A 14,097-nucleotide genomic window follows, 5' to 3' on the forward strand; every position below is an offset into this window, starting at 1 on the left:
CACGTGGAGTAAACTAAATGCTGTGGGAAGGAAACCTGCAGCGTCGATTCCATACTGGTGAAGACAGATTTACCAGTTTCCACGAAGTAAAGGTTTCTTTCTCAATTGACTTGAGATTCCCTAAGTCATTGTTGCTTGGACAGGAGCAGCAGAGTGCATCCAAGAGCTGACAAATGCTCCTGGAAGCCATTCCACTGAACAGAAGGCCCTGCATCCTGGTGATGATAATGGTCCTCAAGTAAAAGGCACTTGAGAGGTGCATGGCGCGCTCCTATGGCTCTGGCCCGAGCCTCACCCTAAATCACAGGCTGAAATAGATTGTGTTCAGGAAGCCCTCTGTTCTCTTCCCCGACACTCGGTGTACACAATGGAAATCCAGAGTGAGGAGCACTCTTGTCTTCTCAGATCAAAAACCAGCCCACTAGACAGGACAGCCAGTGAGTTTACTCTCTGGAAAGTATCTTCATCGCATGTGAAGGCTGAGTAAAACAATAATTTTGTTTCTCCTTTAATTTATGAAAAATGAGAAAATGACACTAGGGCTGAACAAATTAGCCCCTTTCAATGAGGAGTAATGGAATCCTTATGATTTTGATCCCATGAGCAATCCTTAGAGCGCTTAAGTATATCCCAGCCCCCAGCAGGAGCCTCTCTGTGCCGAGAAATGTACTCAGTAATGGAAGAGTGCTGGTGGTTTTTATTACCACTCTTCCTTAAGCAGGAATTCTCCGTTGCATTCAGAGATTGAACAGTTTCATTTAATTGCTTTAATGTTTCTTATTTTATACTCTAAGAATCTGTACCAAGGGGCAGTATATATTGCACCTAGCTGTCGCTAGCCTCTGCCCTTACGTAATAAGTTGGGTTTGGACTGTTCTGGCAAAGAATAGAATGGAATTACCATTCTGAGGAGAGTCAAGACCTTGAAAAGGGCCCTTTGTGCCATGGTAATGGGAGCTAAGCAACCCCTTATCATTCTGAATGGGAAATACCGGGCCATGGCGAGGTCACTGTGCAGCTGAGTAGTAAATTGAACAAGGCAAGAGAGCTAACGTTACATGACTCTCTCCTAAGTCACTTATGGATTTAGGATTGGGCCTAGTGTGCCATGTGCATGCTGGGATTGTGTGGCCTGACGCTTCCTGTTCAAGCATATAGTCAACCTGCATCTATAGACAGCTACTAGAAATGCGGCTAAGACCCTGTCAGAACCATTCTCATTGAAATCCACTAAGAGCTGTTTTGAGGGAGAGGTGTGCACATCAAAATGTGGAGCTTTAATGGTAATACTGCTGTTTCTTTTTAAATTGTTCTAGAAAAAGTTGCTTTCTTCCATTAGGAAAACAAAAAAAGATGTGGTAAAAATTAGGTGTTCTGAAATTAAATTTTTCTCCAGTAAACAATTTTTCCAATTGCCATCTGTTTTTTAGAGAGATCATCTCACAAGCGCTGTGATTATGGGTGTGAAACATTAGATTCCCATCTCAGTAGGCAGTTCCTACAGCCCATCCCTTCCTAGGCAAACACCAATGTGGGACAGAATTCTGGCTGTCAGGTTTCCTCACAGCTGAACTGTTTAGCTCCTCTACTGGGCATCAAACCGCTTTTTTCTATTATTGTTATTGTTGTTCAAACAATGCCTGGCAGAAGGATACATTTTATCCTCTATGTTCTACATCATATCTCTTACCTTAAACATGTTTCTAGGGCTGAACCCTGGGTACTTTCTTTACTGCTTTCTAGTAGAGGTTTTGAATCTTCAGATTCCACAATTCCTCAATTTCTACTCTTCTCTTCATTTATTCACGACTTTGAATACAAACACCTATAACTTATATCCATTATACCTTCAACTTCAAATTAATTACAGAAATGGGAGCCAAAGAAAATTGAAATATTGGCTCTGCTCTAAGGGCTCAAGGTTGGAAGTGTTTTACAGTAGTCTTTTGATAGTTTTTATCTTAATGTTTCATGGGTGAATTAATTGGGGCTTTGCTATTTTCACTCTCACATAATCCTTAGATTTTTTTTTTTTTTTTTTTTTTTTTTTTTTTTTTTTTTTTTTTTGTCGAGCCCTGCTATTTCTAGCTTCTTGGGTTTATTTGTTTTTCCTGTGTCTCAAGAAAAGTCTTCAAGAGCCCTAAAGATACACTGCCCCTTGTAAACAGAGAGAAGTAGCAACGGAATGCCATTATGATTGCTCACTGGCAGAACTCTGCCGGGAATTCTTATTCTTCACTCAGCAAATCTAGATTGCATCTCTATCTCAGATATGGGAAGCCAGTAGGAACAACTGGAAGACCCCTTTTTCAATTCCTAACCCAGCCACATTCACAACTCTCCACTGTTGACTGTTCAAAGCTCGGGGCTAAGAAAAGACCTCCGTTGTCTTCATCAGTGAAATGCATGTGGGTTTGTTTTCAAGTCCTTCACTACCCAGCAGCCGTACACCTAAGAGATCTAATTCTAACTGCCGCAGCTCTGTGACATTCCATTCTAGTGAGGTGACTGTTCCCAGGCTCTCCTGGTTTGATTCCTGCCCACCAGTTATTTCTCTAAGGAAGACATGATCGTAGTATTTAATTTATCTTCTAAAAATTAACTCTTGTTCTTGATTCATAGAAAGAAACAGAAGTAAAGGAACGCTCTGTTTTTGACATCCCTATATTTACCGAAGAGTTCCTAAACCACAGCAAAGGTGATTACTGCTAGTGTGTGTGTGTGTGTGTGTGTGTGTGTGTGTGTGTGTGTGTGTGTGCGTGTGTGTGTGTGTGTGCGTGTGTGTGTGCGCGTGTGTGTGTGCGTGTGTGTGTGCGTGTGTGCGTGCGTGTGTGTGTGCGTGCGTGTGTGTGTGCGTGCGTGTGTGTGTGCGTGTGTGTGTGTGCGCGTGTGTGTGTGTGCGTGTGTGTGTGTGTGTGTGTGTGTGTGTGTGTGTGTGTGTGTGTGTTCCTGGGTCTTTGATTTCATTGCTCAGAAGCACCGACTGATAGCCCTCCTTAGGACTGGAGAAGATTCTGCTGCAAAGAGTGGCTGTTATTTCATCCTGTGACCAACTGTGACCAGGAAGAGAAAACAAGGGCACTGCAGCCAAAGTTTCTCTGGTCTCTGGATCAAAAGAAATAAATGTAAATCACTAAAGCTATGGCTTTTCGATAGGTAACCTAGAACCCTCTGTACAGATGAAAGTTTACATGGGAGTCCAGAATACTCAGTAAGAAACTGCAAAACTTGGAAGCCTGGAGAGATGGCTTAGAGGTTAGGAGAGAGCACTGGCCCCTCTTCCAGAGGACGCAGGTTCCATTCCCAGTATCCACATGGCAGTTTGTAATTCCAGTTCCACAGAATTTAATACACTCAACCTGGTCTCTGTAGATGCCGGGCATGTATGTGGTACATAGCTATACATACAGGCAAAATACCCACACACATAAAAATAAGTAAATCTTTTTTCTTAAAGAACAAAAGAAAAAGAAAAGAAATTACAAATTGATCTCACTTCGGGACAGATAGGTAACCACAGCCATGCTTAGCCAGCCAGCCCTTCTGGACACCCCTGTGTAGCCCTTCAGGCTTCTCACTGCAGGATTTTAAAAAGCAAAATCTAACCGAATGGTGGAAATTACCACTGTTTGTTGCAATGTTGTGTATTGACTGTGTTGCTTTAAGAATTAAAATAGCTCTGGGGAGCCGGGTTGTTGAAATTGCTATCTGGAGTGTTGTAAAGAGACGTAGCTAATGAGAGACAGCTAAGCAGAACTTCATAGAAGAGTCGAAGGGACTCGTCAGAGGCTCCTCCTCTTACCACGCATTCTGGGGGGCATTTGTCCTCAGCTCGTGAGGCAGAACTTCGCCAGCTTCGTAAATCCAACATGGAGTTTGAAGAAAGGAACGCAGCCCTACAGAAGCATGTGGAAAGCATGCGCACAGCAGTGGAGAAGCTGGAGGTTGATGTGATCCAGGAACGGAGCCGAAACACCGTCCTTCAGCAGCACCTGGAAACCCTGCGGCAGATGTTGACCAGCAGCTTTGCCAGCATGCCTTTGCCTGGTAACGTCATCCTCTCCGCACACTTTCAGTGGCAGGGAGAGTCGGGAGGACGGGGATTGGGCTTCATTTCTGTTGATATCAACGTGGAGAAGCCACAACGTGTCCCAAGAGGAAAAGAGAAGGGGAAAAAAATCCTGTCAAAATCTTCAGTGCAGGCTGGGAAGGGCATGGTGGTGCTTTCCTTAAATCCCTGTACTCAGGAGGCAGAGGCAGGAAGACATATCTGTGAGTTCAAAACCAGCTTGGTCTACTTAGAGAATCCATGATAGCCTGAGCTACATAGATTCTCAAAAACAAAAAAGAAGCTAGGCATGGTGATGCACTTTTAATCTCCACACTTGAGATGCAGACGTAGGTGGGTCTCTATGAGTTTCCATATCAGCCTGATCTAGTTCCAGGATACCCAGGGCTATATAGTGAGACCCTTTCTTTCTTTTTTTTTTTTTTTTTTTTTAACTTGAGTATTTCTTATATACATTTCGAGTGTTATTCCCTTTCCCAGTTTCCGGGCAAACATCCCCCTCCCCCCTCCCCTTCCTTGTGGGTGTTCCCCTCCCAACCCTCCCCCACTTGCCGCCCTCCCCCCAACAGTCTAGTTCACTGGGGGTTCAGTCTTAGCAGGACCCAGGGCTTCCCCTTCCACTGGTGCTCTTACTAGGATATTCATTGCTACCTATGAGGTCAGAGTCCAGGGTCAGTCCATGTATAGTCTTTAGGTAGTGGCTTAGTGGCTTAGTGAGACCCTTTCTCAAAAGAAAAATTGTCCTTCCAAACTTTTAAATTCACTGGTCATTCAGACTTTCGTCCAGTTCTGTTTTAATATAACCCATTCCTTAACATTAAAGCGAATTGGATACTCAGACCCACGTGGGTGGTCAGGTGACCAAGCCTAAGGAGAGCACTTTCTTCCACCAAGTCTGCCTTGTATTTATTTATGCTTTAGTGGGAAGGCAAACAGCACTGGCATTTCTTACTACATGTTCATTTTGATAACAGTCAGAGCAGTTTTGAGTCTGGCAATCTCAAATCTTTGGTTACACAGCTCCTCATATAAACTGTATTGTATTGCCCATCTGTTTGGAGCAGTGGTTCTCAACCTTTTAATGCTGCTTGACCCTTTAATACAGTTCCTCATGTTGTGGTGACCCCCAACCATAAAATTACTTTGTTGCTACTTCATAATTGTAATTTTGTTACTGTTATGAAACAATGTAAATATCTGTGGTTACTGACAGTCTTAGGTGACCCTGAGTCCCTTCCCCCTAAAGGATTTGTTTACTCACAGGTCGAGAGCTACTGGTTTAGAGTATGTATTAGTTACTTGTTGCTGTAATAAAATGTCATGACCAAAAGAGACGTAGAAAAGAGTTTACTTTGGTTTATGGCTATAGAGTCCATCATGGTGGGAAGTGGAGCAGCAAGTGACAGGCCGGGTGACCAGAGCAGGATGCTTGCTGTGAGAGCAGAGCACATCTGCAACCAAACACAGCAGGCAGAGAGCTGACTGAGGTGGGACAAAGATACCAACTCAGGAGGCCTCTCCTGCATCGTACTACCTCAGGCAAGCCTCCATCTTGTTTCATGGCCTCCCACAACTGTGCCAACCAGGGGCCAAAAGCTGAAATAAATGAGCCTGCGGGGGACGTTTCTCACCCAGACCACCACAGAATATAAAGATTAGCTTCCTGTCTTCCAGATCTAAAATTGTCTCCTAGGCAATTAAAAACCGTCTGTGGAACAAATTACATTAGTGTCATGGTTTTGTTTTGGTTTTTTTTTTTTTTTTGGTTTTTTTTTTGTTTGTTTGTTTGTTTTTTTGTTTTTTTGCATGGATTTGTTAAATGTCATGTAGCTGAAGTGCATGGGAAAGTTTTCTTAACTGTGTCTTCTTATCTCTCTTCAGGAAGTGGAGAAATACCAACAGTGGACACCATTGACTCATACATGAACAGATTGCACAGTATAATTTTAGCTAATCCCCAAGACAACGAAAACTTCATAGCTACAGTCCGAGAGGTTGTGAACAGGCTTGATCGCTAAGCACTGGTGAGTGCTCACCGGTAGGACACTTAGTGCCAGCCCTTCAGTCCTCAGACCACAACGACTGCTAAATCCTGGAACTGCACTAACTGAGGTGGAGGCTTGACTTAGATTCCTGCTGTGTAATTGCTAGAAGTCTTTCTCAATGATAGTAAAAACAGACTTGAGGTGGTTTCTTAGACACGTGTCAGCCATGTTTAATGGAAGCAACATGATTTTTGTTGTCGGAACTCAGTTCTAGTTTTGCCTCTTACTGGTTTCCAAAGGGTCTTGAAGACTCTATGGGAAAGTTTAATGGAAATCACTGAAAAGAATAGTTCTCAGAACAAAATAAATAGCATTCACCTATTAATCTGCCTCTTCCCTAATAAATAGTGCTAATTTATAGATATCAAATAGGAACTTGTATATTTAATCCTTTCTAAGTAAGAAGCGTTCTTATTCACCACTCAGTAGCAGTGTGGCAGTTGTATGTTAAATGCTGATATACACTACGCTTCAGTGGAGCAATTCATGTCCTAATTTTAAGTTTTTTTTTTTTTTTAAAAAAAAAGCCATTCACAGTAGCAGGGAAGAGGCAAGAGGCTGAGGCAAGAGGATTGTGAGTTCAAGACCAGCATGGGCTAACACCAGTAAGACTGTCTGAAAAAGCAAACAAAAGGATATAAAGAGGTAGCTCAGCTGTTAGGTGTTCTGAGGTTTTGTCCCAGAACCCACATAAAAGCCAGCTGTGGAAGAGGAGTGGGGTGGGGCACGTGGCTCTTGGACCTTGCTGGCCAATCAGCTTAGCCTAATTGGTGAGTTCCAGGCCAATGAAAGACCTTTCTCAAAAAAACGAAGGTAGATGGCCCTTGAGAAAGACAGCTTTGGATGCATATCTACAAAAACACTCACCCACATCCAGTAAAACAAAAAGTAAAGCTGAGCTCTAATCCCACACTTAGGAGTTCAAGGCAGGAGAGTCACCACAGGTTCAAGGTCAGCCTGATCTACTTAGTGAACTCCAAGGCTAATATACCAAGACCCTATCTTTAAAAATACATTTTTTTTTTAAAGGAGGCTAGGTATGGTGGCTTGTGCCTTTAATCCCAGCAGAGGCAGGTTGATCTCTGTAAGTTCAAGGCCAGCCTGGTCTAGATAGTGAATTCCAGGACTGTCCAGGACTATATAGAGAGAACCTGTCTTTTAAAAAAATTAAGGAAGACTGGGGAGATGGCTCACTAGTTAAGAACACTTGCTGTTCTCCCAGGGGACCCAAGTTCAATTCCCAGCACTCACACAAAGCAGCTCACAACTGCCTGTAACTCCAGCTCCAAGAGATCTCATGCCCTCCTCTCCTCTGTGGACACCTGCCCTCACATGTACACCACACACATGAGTGAATGAATGAATGAGTGAGTGAATGATGGAAGGAAGGAAGGGGGGAAGGAAGGAAGGGAGGGAGGGAGGAAGGAAGGGAGGAAGGAAGAAAAGACAACAAATGAGTAGCAGCAAGTGTTATACATTCTTTGAGAGGAGGTGGACAGAAAGTACATTTCCAAAAGAGAGCTGCCCACAAAGAATTTTTGGTACGAATGGCCAGTCATCAGATATCATTTCTTTTTAAGACAAGGTCTCACTGTTTAGCCCTGGCTGGGCCAGGACTTATAATGTAAACCACGCTAGCCTGGAATTCCTAGAGATCCCCCTGCCTCTCCTTCCCAAACACTAGCATTAAGTGTTTTGTACTGACACATCTGACCAGACCACATTCTTAAATGAAAGCGGGGATGGATCACTGTAATTCCTAGAGATACCGTAACACGCCATCAGTAAAATAAGCAGCCCACAGTCTGTCGATTACATTGTTTCTTACCTATAGACATAGAGTCTGGGTGGAAATCTTCAAGTTGGACCACATTAGTGATAAAGCCATGTATTAAAACTCAAGCGATGGGCTGGAGAGATGGCTCAGTGGTTAAGAGCACTGGCTTCTTTCCAGAAGACCCAAGTTCAATACCAGCTCCACATGGCACCTCACAACTGTCTGTGAGATCCTACAGAAGATCCTCCACCCTCACAGATATACCTGCAGGCAAAACAACAATGCCCATGAAAGAAAAAGATAAAACACACACACACAAAATGAATAGCAGAATGCTCTTTAATTTTAAAGATTTCTTTATTATATAGAAGTACACTGTAGCTGTCTTCAGACACATCAGATCCATTACAGATGGTTGTGAGCCACCATGTGGTTTCTGGGATTTGAACTCAGGACCTCTGGAAGAGCAGTCAGTGCTCTTAACCGCTGAGCCATCTCTCCAGCCCAGCAGAATGCTCATAAGGAGTAGTGTGCATTTGAATCTCTGTCCTCTGGGTACAGAGCACCCTCATCCATACAACGTGGACTCTGCCTTGGTTTAGAGTTTGAGCAGCACATGTGAGAACACATAAGGCCCCTATCTCTCTATCTAACAAGGCAGCATTTGCCAACAGACAAAGACAATAGAGTCTTTTTCCTTGGTTGAGCCTTTGGGTAGTGACCATACAAGACTAATCATTATTCTTTAATTTTGGCCATGCTTAAATGAGAACAAGATTATCGTCCTTGTAGCAAGCAGCCAGATGGGATGGACTATACTTCTAAGAGCCGGCTGGACTCCCTGGAGAATGGAGATGCAGCATCAGGGCCGCCACTTATGAAGGGAACAGCTTGTAAATCTAGGCCTGGGATTCTCAGGAGCTCATCTTCCTTCTCACACAGTGTTTTCAATTAGCACTCTTGTAGGCTTAAAAAGAGAGAGCTGGGAGACTCAGCATGGAAGATTGTGAGGGAAATCAGTAATTGATAACGTGGAGTCTCCTCACCTAAGGAGAGGGCAATGAATTCGAGTATGGAGTATTCACTTGAGCATATGCCAGGAAGACTCTCCTAAAGCTGTCTACCATAAGACCATAAACTGTAGTGGCTGCTCTCTCAAGTATCTTTGAAAAACCTAGGCCATTACCAGGCTCCTTGATTTTAACCAAAAGTATTTTGTCCTTGGGAAAAAAAAATGTCTGAAACTGTTCTGTTACCACAGATCTTACAATTTCCAATGCAAACATAACCGAGCCCCCCATCCCAGGCTGTCAAGTGGAACAATTAGAAAGACGGTGATTAATACTAGCTTGGTCTCATTATACAAATATGTAGAGACAGACAGCTAGGCCTGATGTCCCCAGCACTCATGGTGCAATTAATTACTCTGACACCAGCTTGGCAAAGGCTTCATTCTACTGTAAGGAACCAGAGACTAAAGTGAAGCTCATAGGCCGCAAGTTTACAAGTTTTAGAGGAGCATATCAGAGCTGGAAAAGGCCTTTAGAGACGTAACACACACACACACACACACACTCTCTCTCTCTCTCTCTCTCTCTCTCTCTGTGTGTGTGTGTGTGTGTGTGTGTGTGTGTGTGAGAGAGAGAGAGAGAGAGATTTATGTATATCCCAAAGAGAGGTGAGATGTAGCATTTGAAGATACCTGAGTAGATAATTTCAGATGCCAGGGCTAATCGTGATTGTGTAATCTGTCATTCAAGGGCCTCTGAAGCAGAGCCCTAACGTGACAGGGTGGTAGTAGGGCTAAGGTACTCAAGACTTAAAACAAAGCACTAAGGTAAATGCAGTGATTGATCTTAGTGACTTTTGGCCAGCCATTTTTTAATTTATTTTTATAGATATACAATGGAAGAATTGCCCTAGCTGTCACCTTTCTTGTGGCTAGCTAGCATCTAGAGACACAAAAGGAACTAGGAGGGTGTTTATGTTGAGACGTGATCACCGTGACTGTCATAGTCTGTGTATTGCCCAGTTTATATTGAATCACAGAGTTTGGCTATTTGAAGATTAGAGATTATTCTCTTTATGTATTTTTATTGCATTTTATTCATTGTATCTGTCTTTGTCTATGCACATGTACACGGATATACCACAATGTATGGAGATCACAAAACAACTTCTGGGAGTTGATTCTCTTTTTCTATCTGTGGGTCCCAGAGACTGAACTCAGGTCACCCACTGAGCCATCTTGCTGGTGTAATGACTATTTTTAATCAGTAAGAAAATTAATTGATAGCATACATTCCTGTACAAGCAGATATCTTCAGTTTTATCCTTAAGGAAAACTGGCTTTGATTGGCTGTATATCCCATGGACTGAAGTGAGTTGCTAACTTCCCCCATCAGATTTCTCTGATCCTTGCTTTTTGATGAGCAGCCACTGATTTCTTGGCTCTCTTGGATCCAGGACTAGAGCAGGACCATATTTCTCATTGAACTGTCTGAAGCATCTCACTATTGCCTGTCTGAGGCTTTATGAGGTCTTTATTTCATACTTTACCCTGTTAGACCCCTCTCAAAAATCAAAGCATTTTTAAATCCATAACCCTCACTCCTGGCTGGCAGTTACCTTTTTGGTGTTTGTTTTTCTCTCTCTGTTCTACAGATCTTAGTGCTCCAAGATGTAGTGTATACACTTGCACAGAACGAGAAGCCGCCCATTGACATTTGAACTGAGACAGGGCAGAGGACTGCAGATCCCCCCTGTGAAAGAATTGTCAGTAAGTGAAATGCTTTCATCCCAGGAAGCTGCGTGAGGGGGCAACAGAGCCGATATGTGAACTCTGTAGGAATACCCTGTGTGAAGCTTTGAACGTGTACAGCCCCTCTGCTGAAGTGATCTGCACACATTCTCTTGACAACATCGACCCAAGACTGACATCTTCCTTCTCTCCGCAGCAGAAAGGGAGCTTTCTCATTGTTACAATCCCACTCCAGTTTTCTTACCCAGATGTCACTTTTTTAAATGCCTCTGGGGGACTGCTTTCCTTCACTCCTACCAAGATACACATCTCCATTTTCTGACCTCTGGGTTTTGTTGCTCAGCGGGGCTTTGAAGGAGAATTCTCATTGGATGGACCCAATCTTCTCCATCACTGCCCTGCTGTGACTCCAAAGAAGGGAGCTTCTTGTTGACAGTGCCCTGTGGAGCCAGGCAGTGTTTCCTGCCCTCCATGGTGCTCAGTGGGTGCCAGCCCCTCAGCAGGCTCTCTGACTGCTGCCCTAAAGGACAGTGCTCCCTCCTGCCTTCCTGGTCCTGCCTGCTGATCTCTGAGCACTGCTCCTGCTCAGACTGGGAATCCCAGCCACAGCAAGGTTCTTCAGTCCCCATCTGTTGGCAGTATCTTGTGGAGTACTTTTGCTGAGGAAAAGGTCATTGGTAAAGAGCGGGGAGGAGAGTGATGGAGCCCACATCTGACTAAGAGGAAACAGCAGCACGGTTCAGTGCACAGATCCATGCATTGAGATGATGGGAACGTCTTTGGAAGAAGTTTCATGAGCTCACAAGAAGGCACAGTGGAATCCACTTGTGTTTGCTTTCCTCTGTAGCCACTAACTGCCGAATCTGTGGAATCTATGAGGAAAAGGCAGCTTCCTTCCCTCCCTCTCCTTACTATGGAATTTTCTTGTTGTTTAATCACAAAAACAAACAGGTTCTGTTTCTCTCCTCAGGGTCGGTTTTCAGTTTTTGGGTTGGGTTTGGGTTTTGGGTTGGGTTTGGGGTTGGGGTTGGGTTTGGGGTTTGGTTTGGTTGTAAGTTTGGGGTTTGGTTTGGTTTTTTGTTTTCCTTTTATGCTCTAGAGAACAAGGATAGAGGTGGCAGCTGAGATCTTTGGAACCAAAGCAGAGCATGCTGAGTCCATGATCTAGGCACTGGCCACCAAAGGCAGGGCCCTCACATATGCCCATAAGCCAGAGCCCCCATGCTGTGGCCACATCACCCTGTCTTCTCCGTACTGCATCCTCTTCTACGTGCTTTATTAGCTAGTCCAAAGGGGGCAGCAGTAGTAATGAGAGCTGTGTGAGCACATGGAACTCCATGCACTGAAACCCACATACCACTCATTTAGAAAAAGACCTCGTAGGCACTGCACAACCAGCCAGCTCTGCTGCCTGTGTCTGCCCGGCTCCCTCCTCCTTAGATTGCTTGCCTGCTAAACCCATGCTAGAACTCACTGTCTGGCAGAAGGATACCCAAGCCTGTTCTGGGATTTTGTCTGTCTTCAGCCAGATGCTTCCTGCCCTTCCTTCCTTCCTCCTCATATTGCTGTTTCTCTCTGTGTGCAGTTCTGCGCCATTTCCATAGCACTGATCTTAACACCCAGATAAAGCTATGGCTTGGTCCAAAGATCATCTTTCTCCTCTTTACAGATGTGATACCTCATCTCATCTACACACATTTGCATAGCCAGAATTTAGGAGGATGGCAAGAGAATCTACAGGATGGAATCCTTGTCACAGCAACAGCTTCCTTTCAAATACTGCCTCGCCCAGCAGCTCAACACTTGCCTTAAGTGGCTGGGATTCAGTCAGGTTATGCAGGGCTGTTTTGTTCCACCTTGTCGCACCCCATGCTCAACATAGGGGAGGAGTTAAGGGTGCAGGCTGGCCCGAGGGTTTATTCCCTGAAGGTTCATGGCTGATCCTGCACCTACGTGTTCTCAAGAAGGAAGCAGTTACCAAGTCAGTGTTACACATTCCACTCTTGCTTTTTATTAAAACACAGGAGCAGCTGGGGAAGGGAGATGAGGGGCTTTATATCTGACAAGTTTTAGAAAAAGAAATATTGTGTACATGTGTTTGGAGCTGTTGAATTGCCAGGTTTCTGTACAAGCGTTTTGTAATTAAACTTTTGGATTTTCTTTAAGAAGTTGATGTGCTTGCTTGACATTTGTCTCATTAAAACTTTTCTGTGTTGAATCCATGTAATCAGTTTTGCTTGCATTGTAACAAAAGAGTTCTGCTTCTGCTTTTTTCTTCCGAAAGACTTCATCAGTTTTCCATTAATCAAGGCTGCTAGGCTCTTAGAGCAGTCACGTGTTCATTTTCCTAATTGCTGATTCAAGGCATCTTTACCTGTTGACAGTGCAGCTCTGCCAGTGTTCTCTAGAACAGTTCTGTGAGTTGGACTTCCTTCATGTGGAGGTACTATTCTGGAAGCAACTTGAATGTTTTTAAGTCAGTGACTCTGAAGTCCCTTGTTAGTTGATCTTTTGACAGAAGAAATGTTGTGCTTAAATTTCTGCTTTTTAAAAATAACCACACTTACCAATCAAAATATTTTAAAAGGCTTTGAAATCTTTAGGATGAGGCAGCCTTGACTTTGAGAGCCCACTCCTCCTGGGTGGCAGGTGTGTGGCACTCGACAAGTCTTGCATTGTGTCACCTCAGGCCTTCTCTTCTGACATCACAAGTGCCTTGACTTTCTTACCGTATTGTTAGAAGGCTAGAATTTGGTAAAAGAAACCACCATACTTTGAAAAGTGCCAAAATCGTCATGGTATCACAGGTAGGATGGGGTTTGATTACAATTAACAAAAACTCAGATCAACCATGGATTAAATCAGAGGTGTGTCTCTCTCACAAAACAGTATTGGGGGGGTTGGGGATTTAGCTCAGTGGTAGAGCGCTTGCCTAGCAAGCGCAAGGCCCTGGGTTCGGTCCCCAGCTCCGAAAAAAAGAAAAGGAGAAAAAACACACACACACACACACAGTATTGGGGTTGGGGGGCTATCCAAGACTGACACAGAGGTTCCTGTCTGCACCACAATGTAGCACATCTTTCAAGGTCACCTTGTGTTCCAACATAGCTACTTGGCCATTGGCCATCCCTTTGAAATTCCTGGCAGCATGAAGAAGAGACAAGGACAGACAGGCAAGCCTGATTTCCCAGACTTCCCTGGAAATCACACTCGGCACCTGCAATCACATCACCATACTGGGCTGTTAGAGAATCCTAGAAACACCATTGGTGTGTGCACTTTACTGCTCAATTACAGAAGTTTTAGTAGGAGAGAGAAATGAATTTAGGTTTTAGAGTGAGAGTCAGGAATTTTCCTCTGTTAATGAAGGCTACATTGTTTCTCCTTTGCAGCTTCACCCTTTGAAAATAACCTCATATTTCAGTGTGAGTTGGCACTTCCTGTT

At 43.9% G+C, this 14,097-nt stretch overlaps 1 protein-coding gene across 2 annotated transcripts in view; it reads left to right on the top strand.

The window, feature by feature from the left end:
• Window positions 1-12,868, top strand: part of Hmg20a (high mobility group 20A) — a 76,031-nt gene extending 63,163 nt beyond the window's left edge. The window contains exons 7-10 of one of the 2 annotated variants that reach the window (NM_001108150.1): window positions 2,623-2,698; window positions 3,832-4,047; window positions 5,951-6,093; window positions 10,556-12,868. In NM_001108150.1, coding sequence (NP_001101620.1) covers window positions 2,623-2,698; window positions 3,832-4,047; window positions 5,951-6,087 — 429 coding nt within the window. In that variant the 3' untranslated portion in view covers window positions 6,088-6,093; window positions 10,556-12,868. The remainder of the gene's footprint in view (window positions 1-2,622; window positions 2,699-3,831; window positions 4,048-5,950; window positions 6,094-10,555) is intronic. The other variant, XM_087561975.1, reaches the window with a different exon arrangement.
• Window positions 12,869-14,097: the final 1,229 nt, after the last annotated feature.

This window comes from Rattus norvegicus, chromosome 8, assembly GCF_021556685.1.
Source record: "Rattus norvegicus strain SHRSP/BbbUtx chromosome 8, alternate assembly SHRSP_T2T, whole genome shotgun sequence".
In the NCBI taxonomy this organism is placed as follows: Eukaryota; Metazoa; Chordata; class Mammalia; order Rodentia; family Muridae; genus Rattus; species Rattus norvegicus.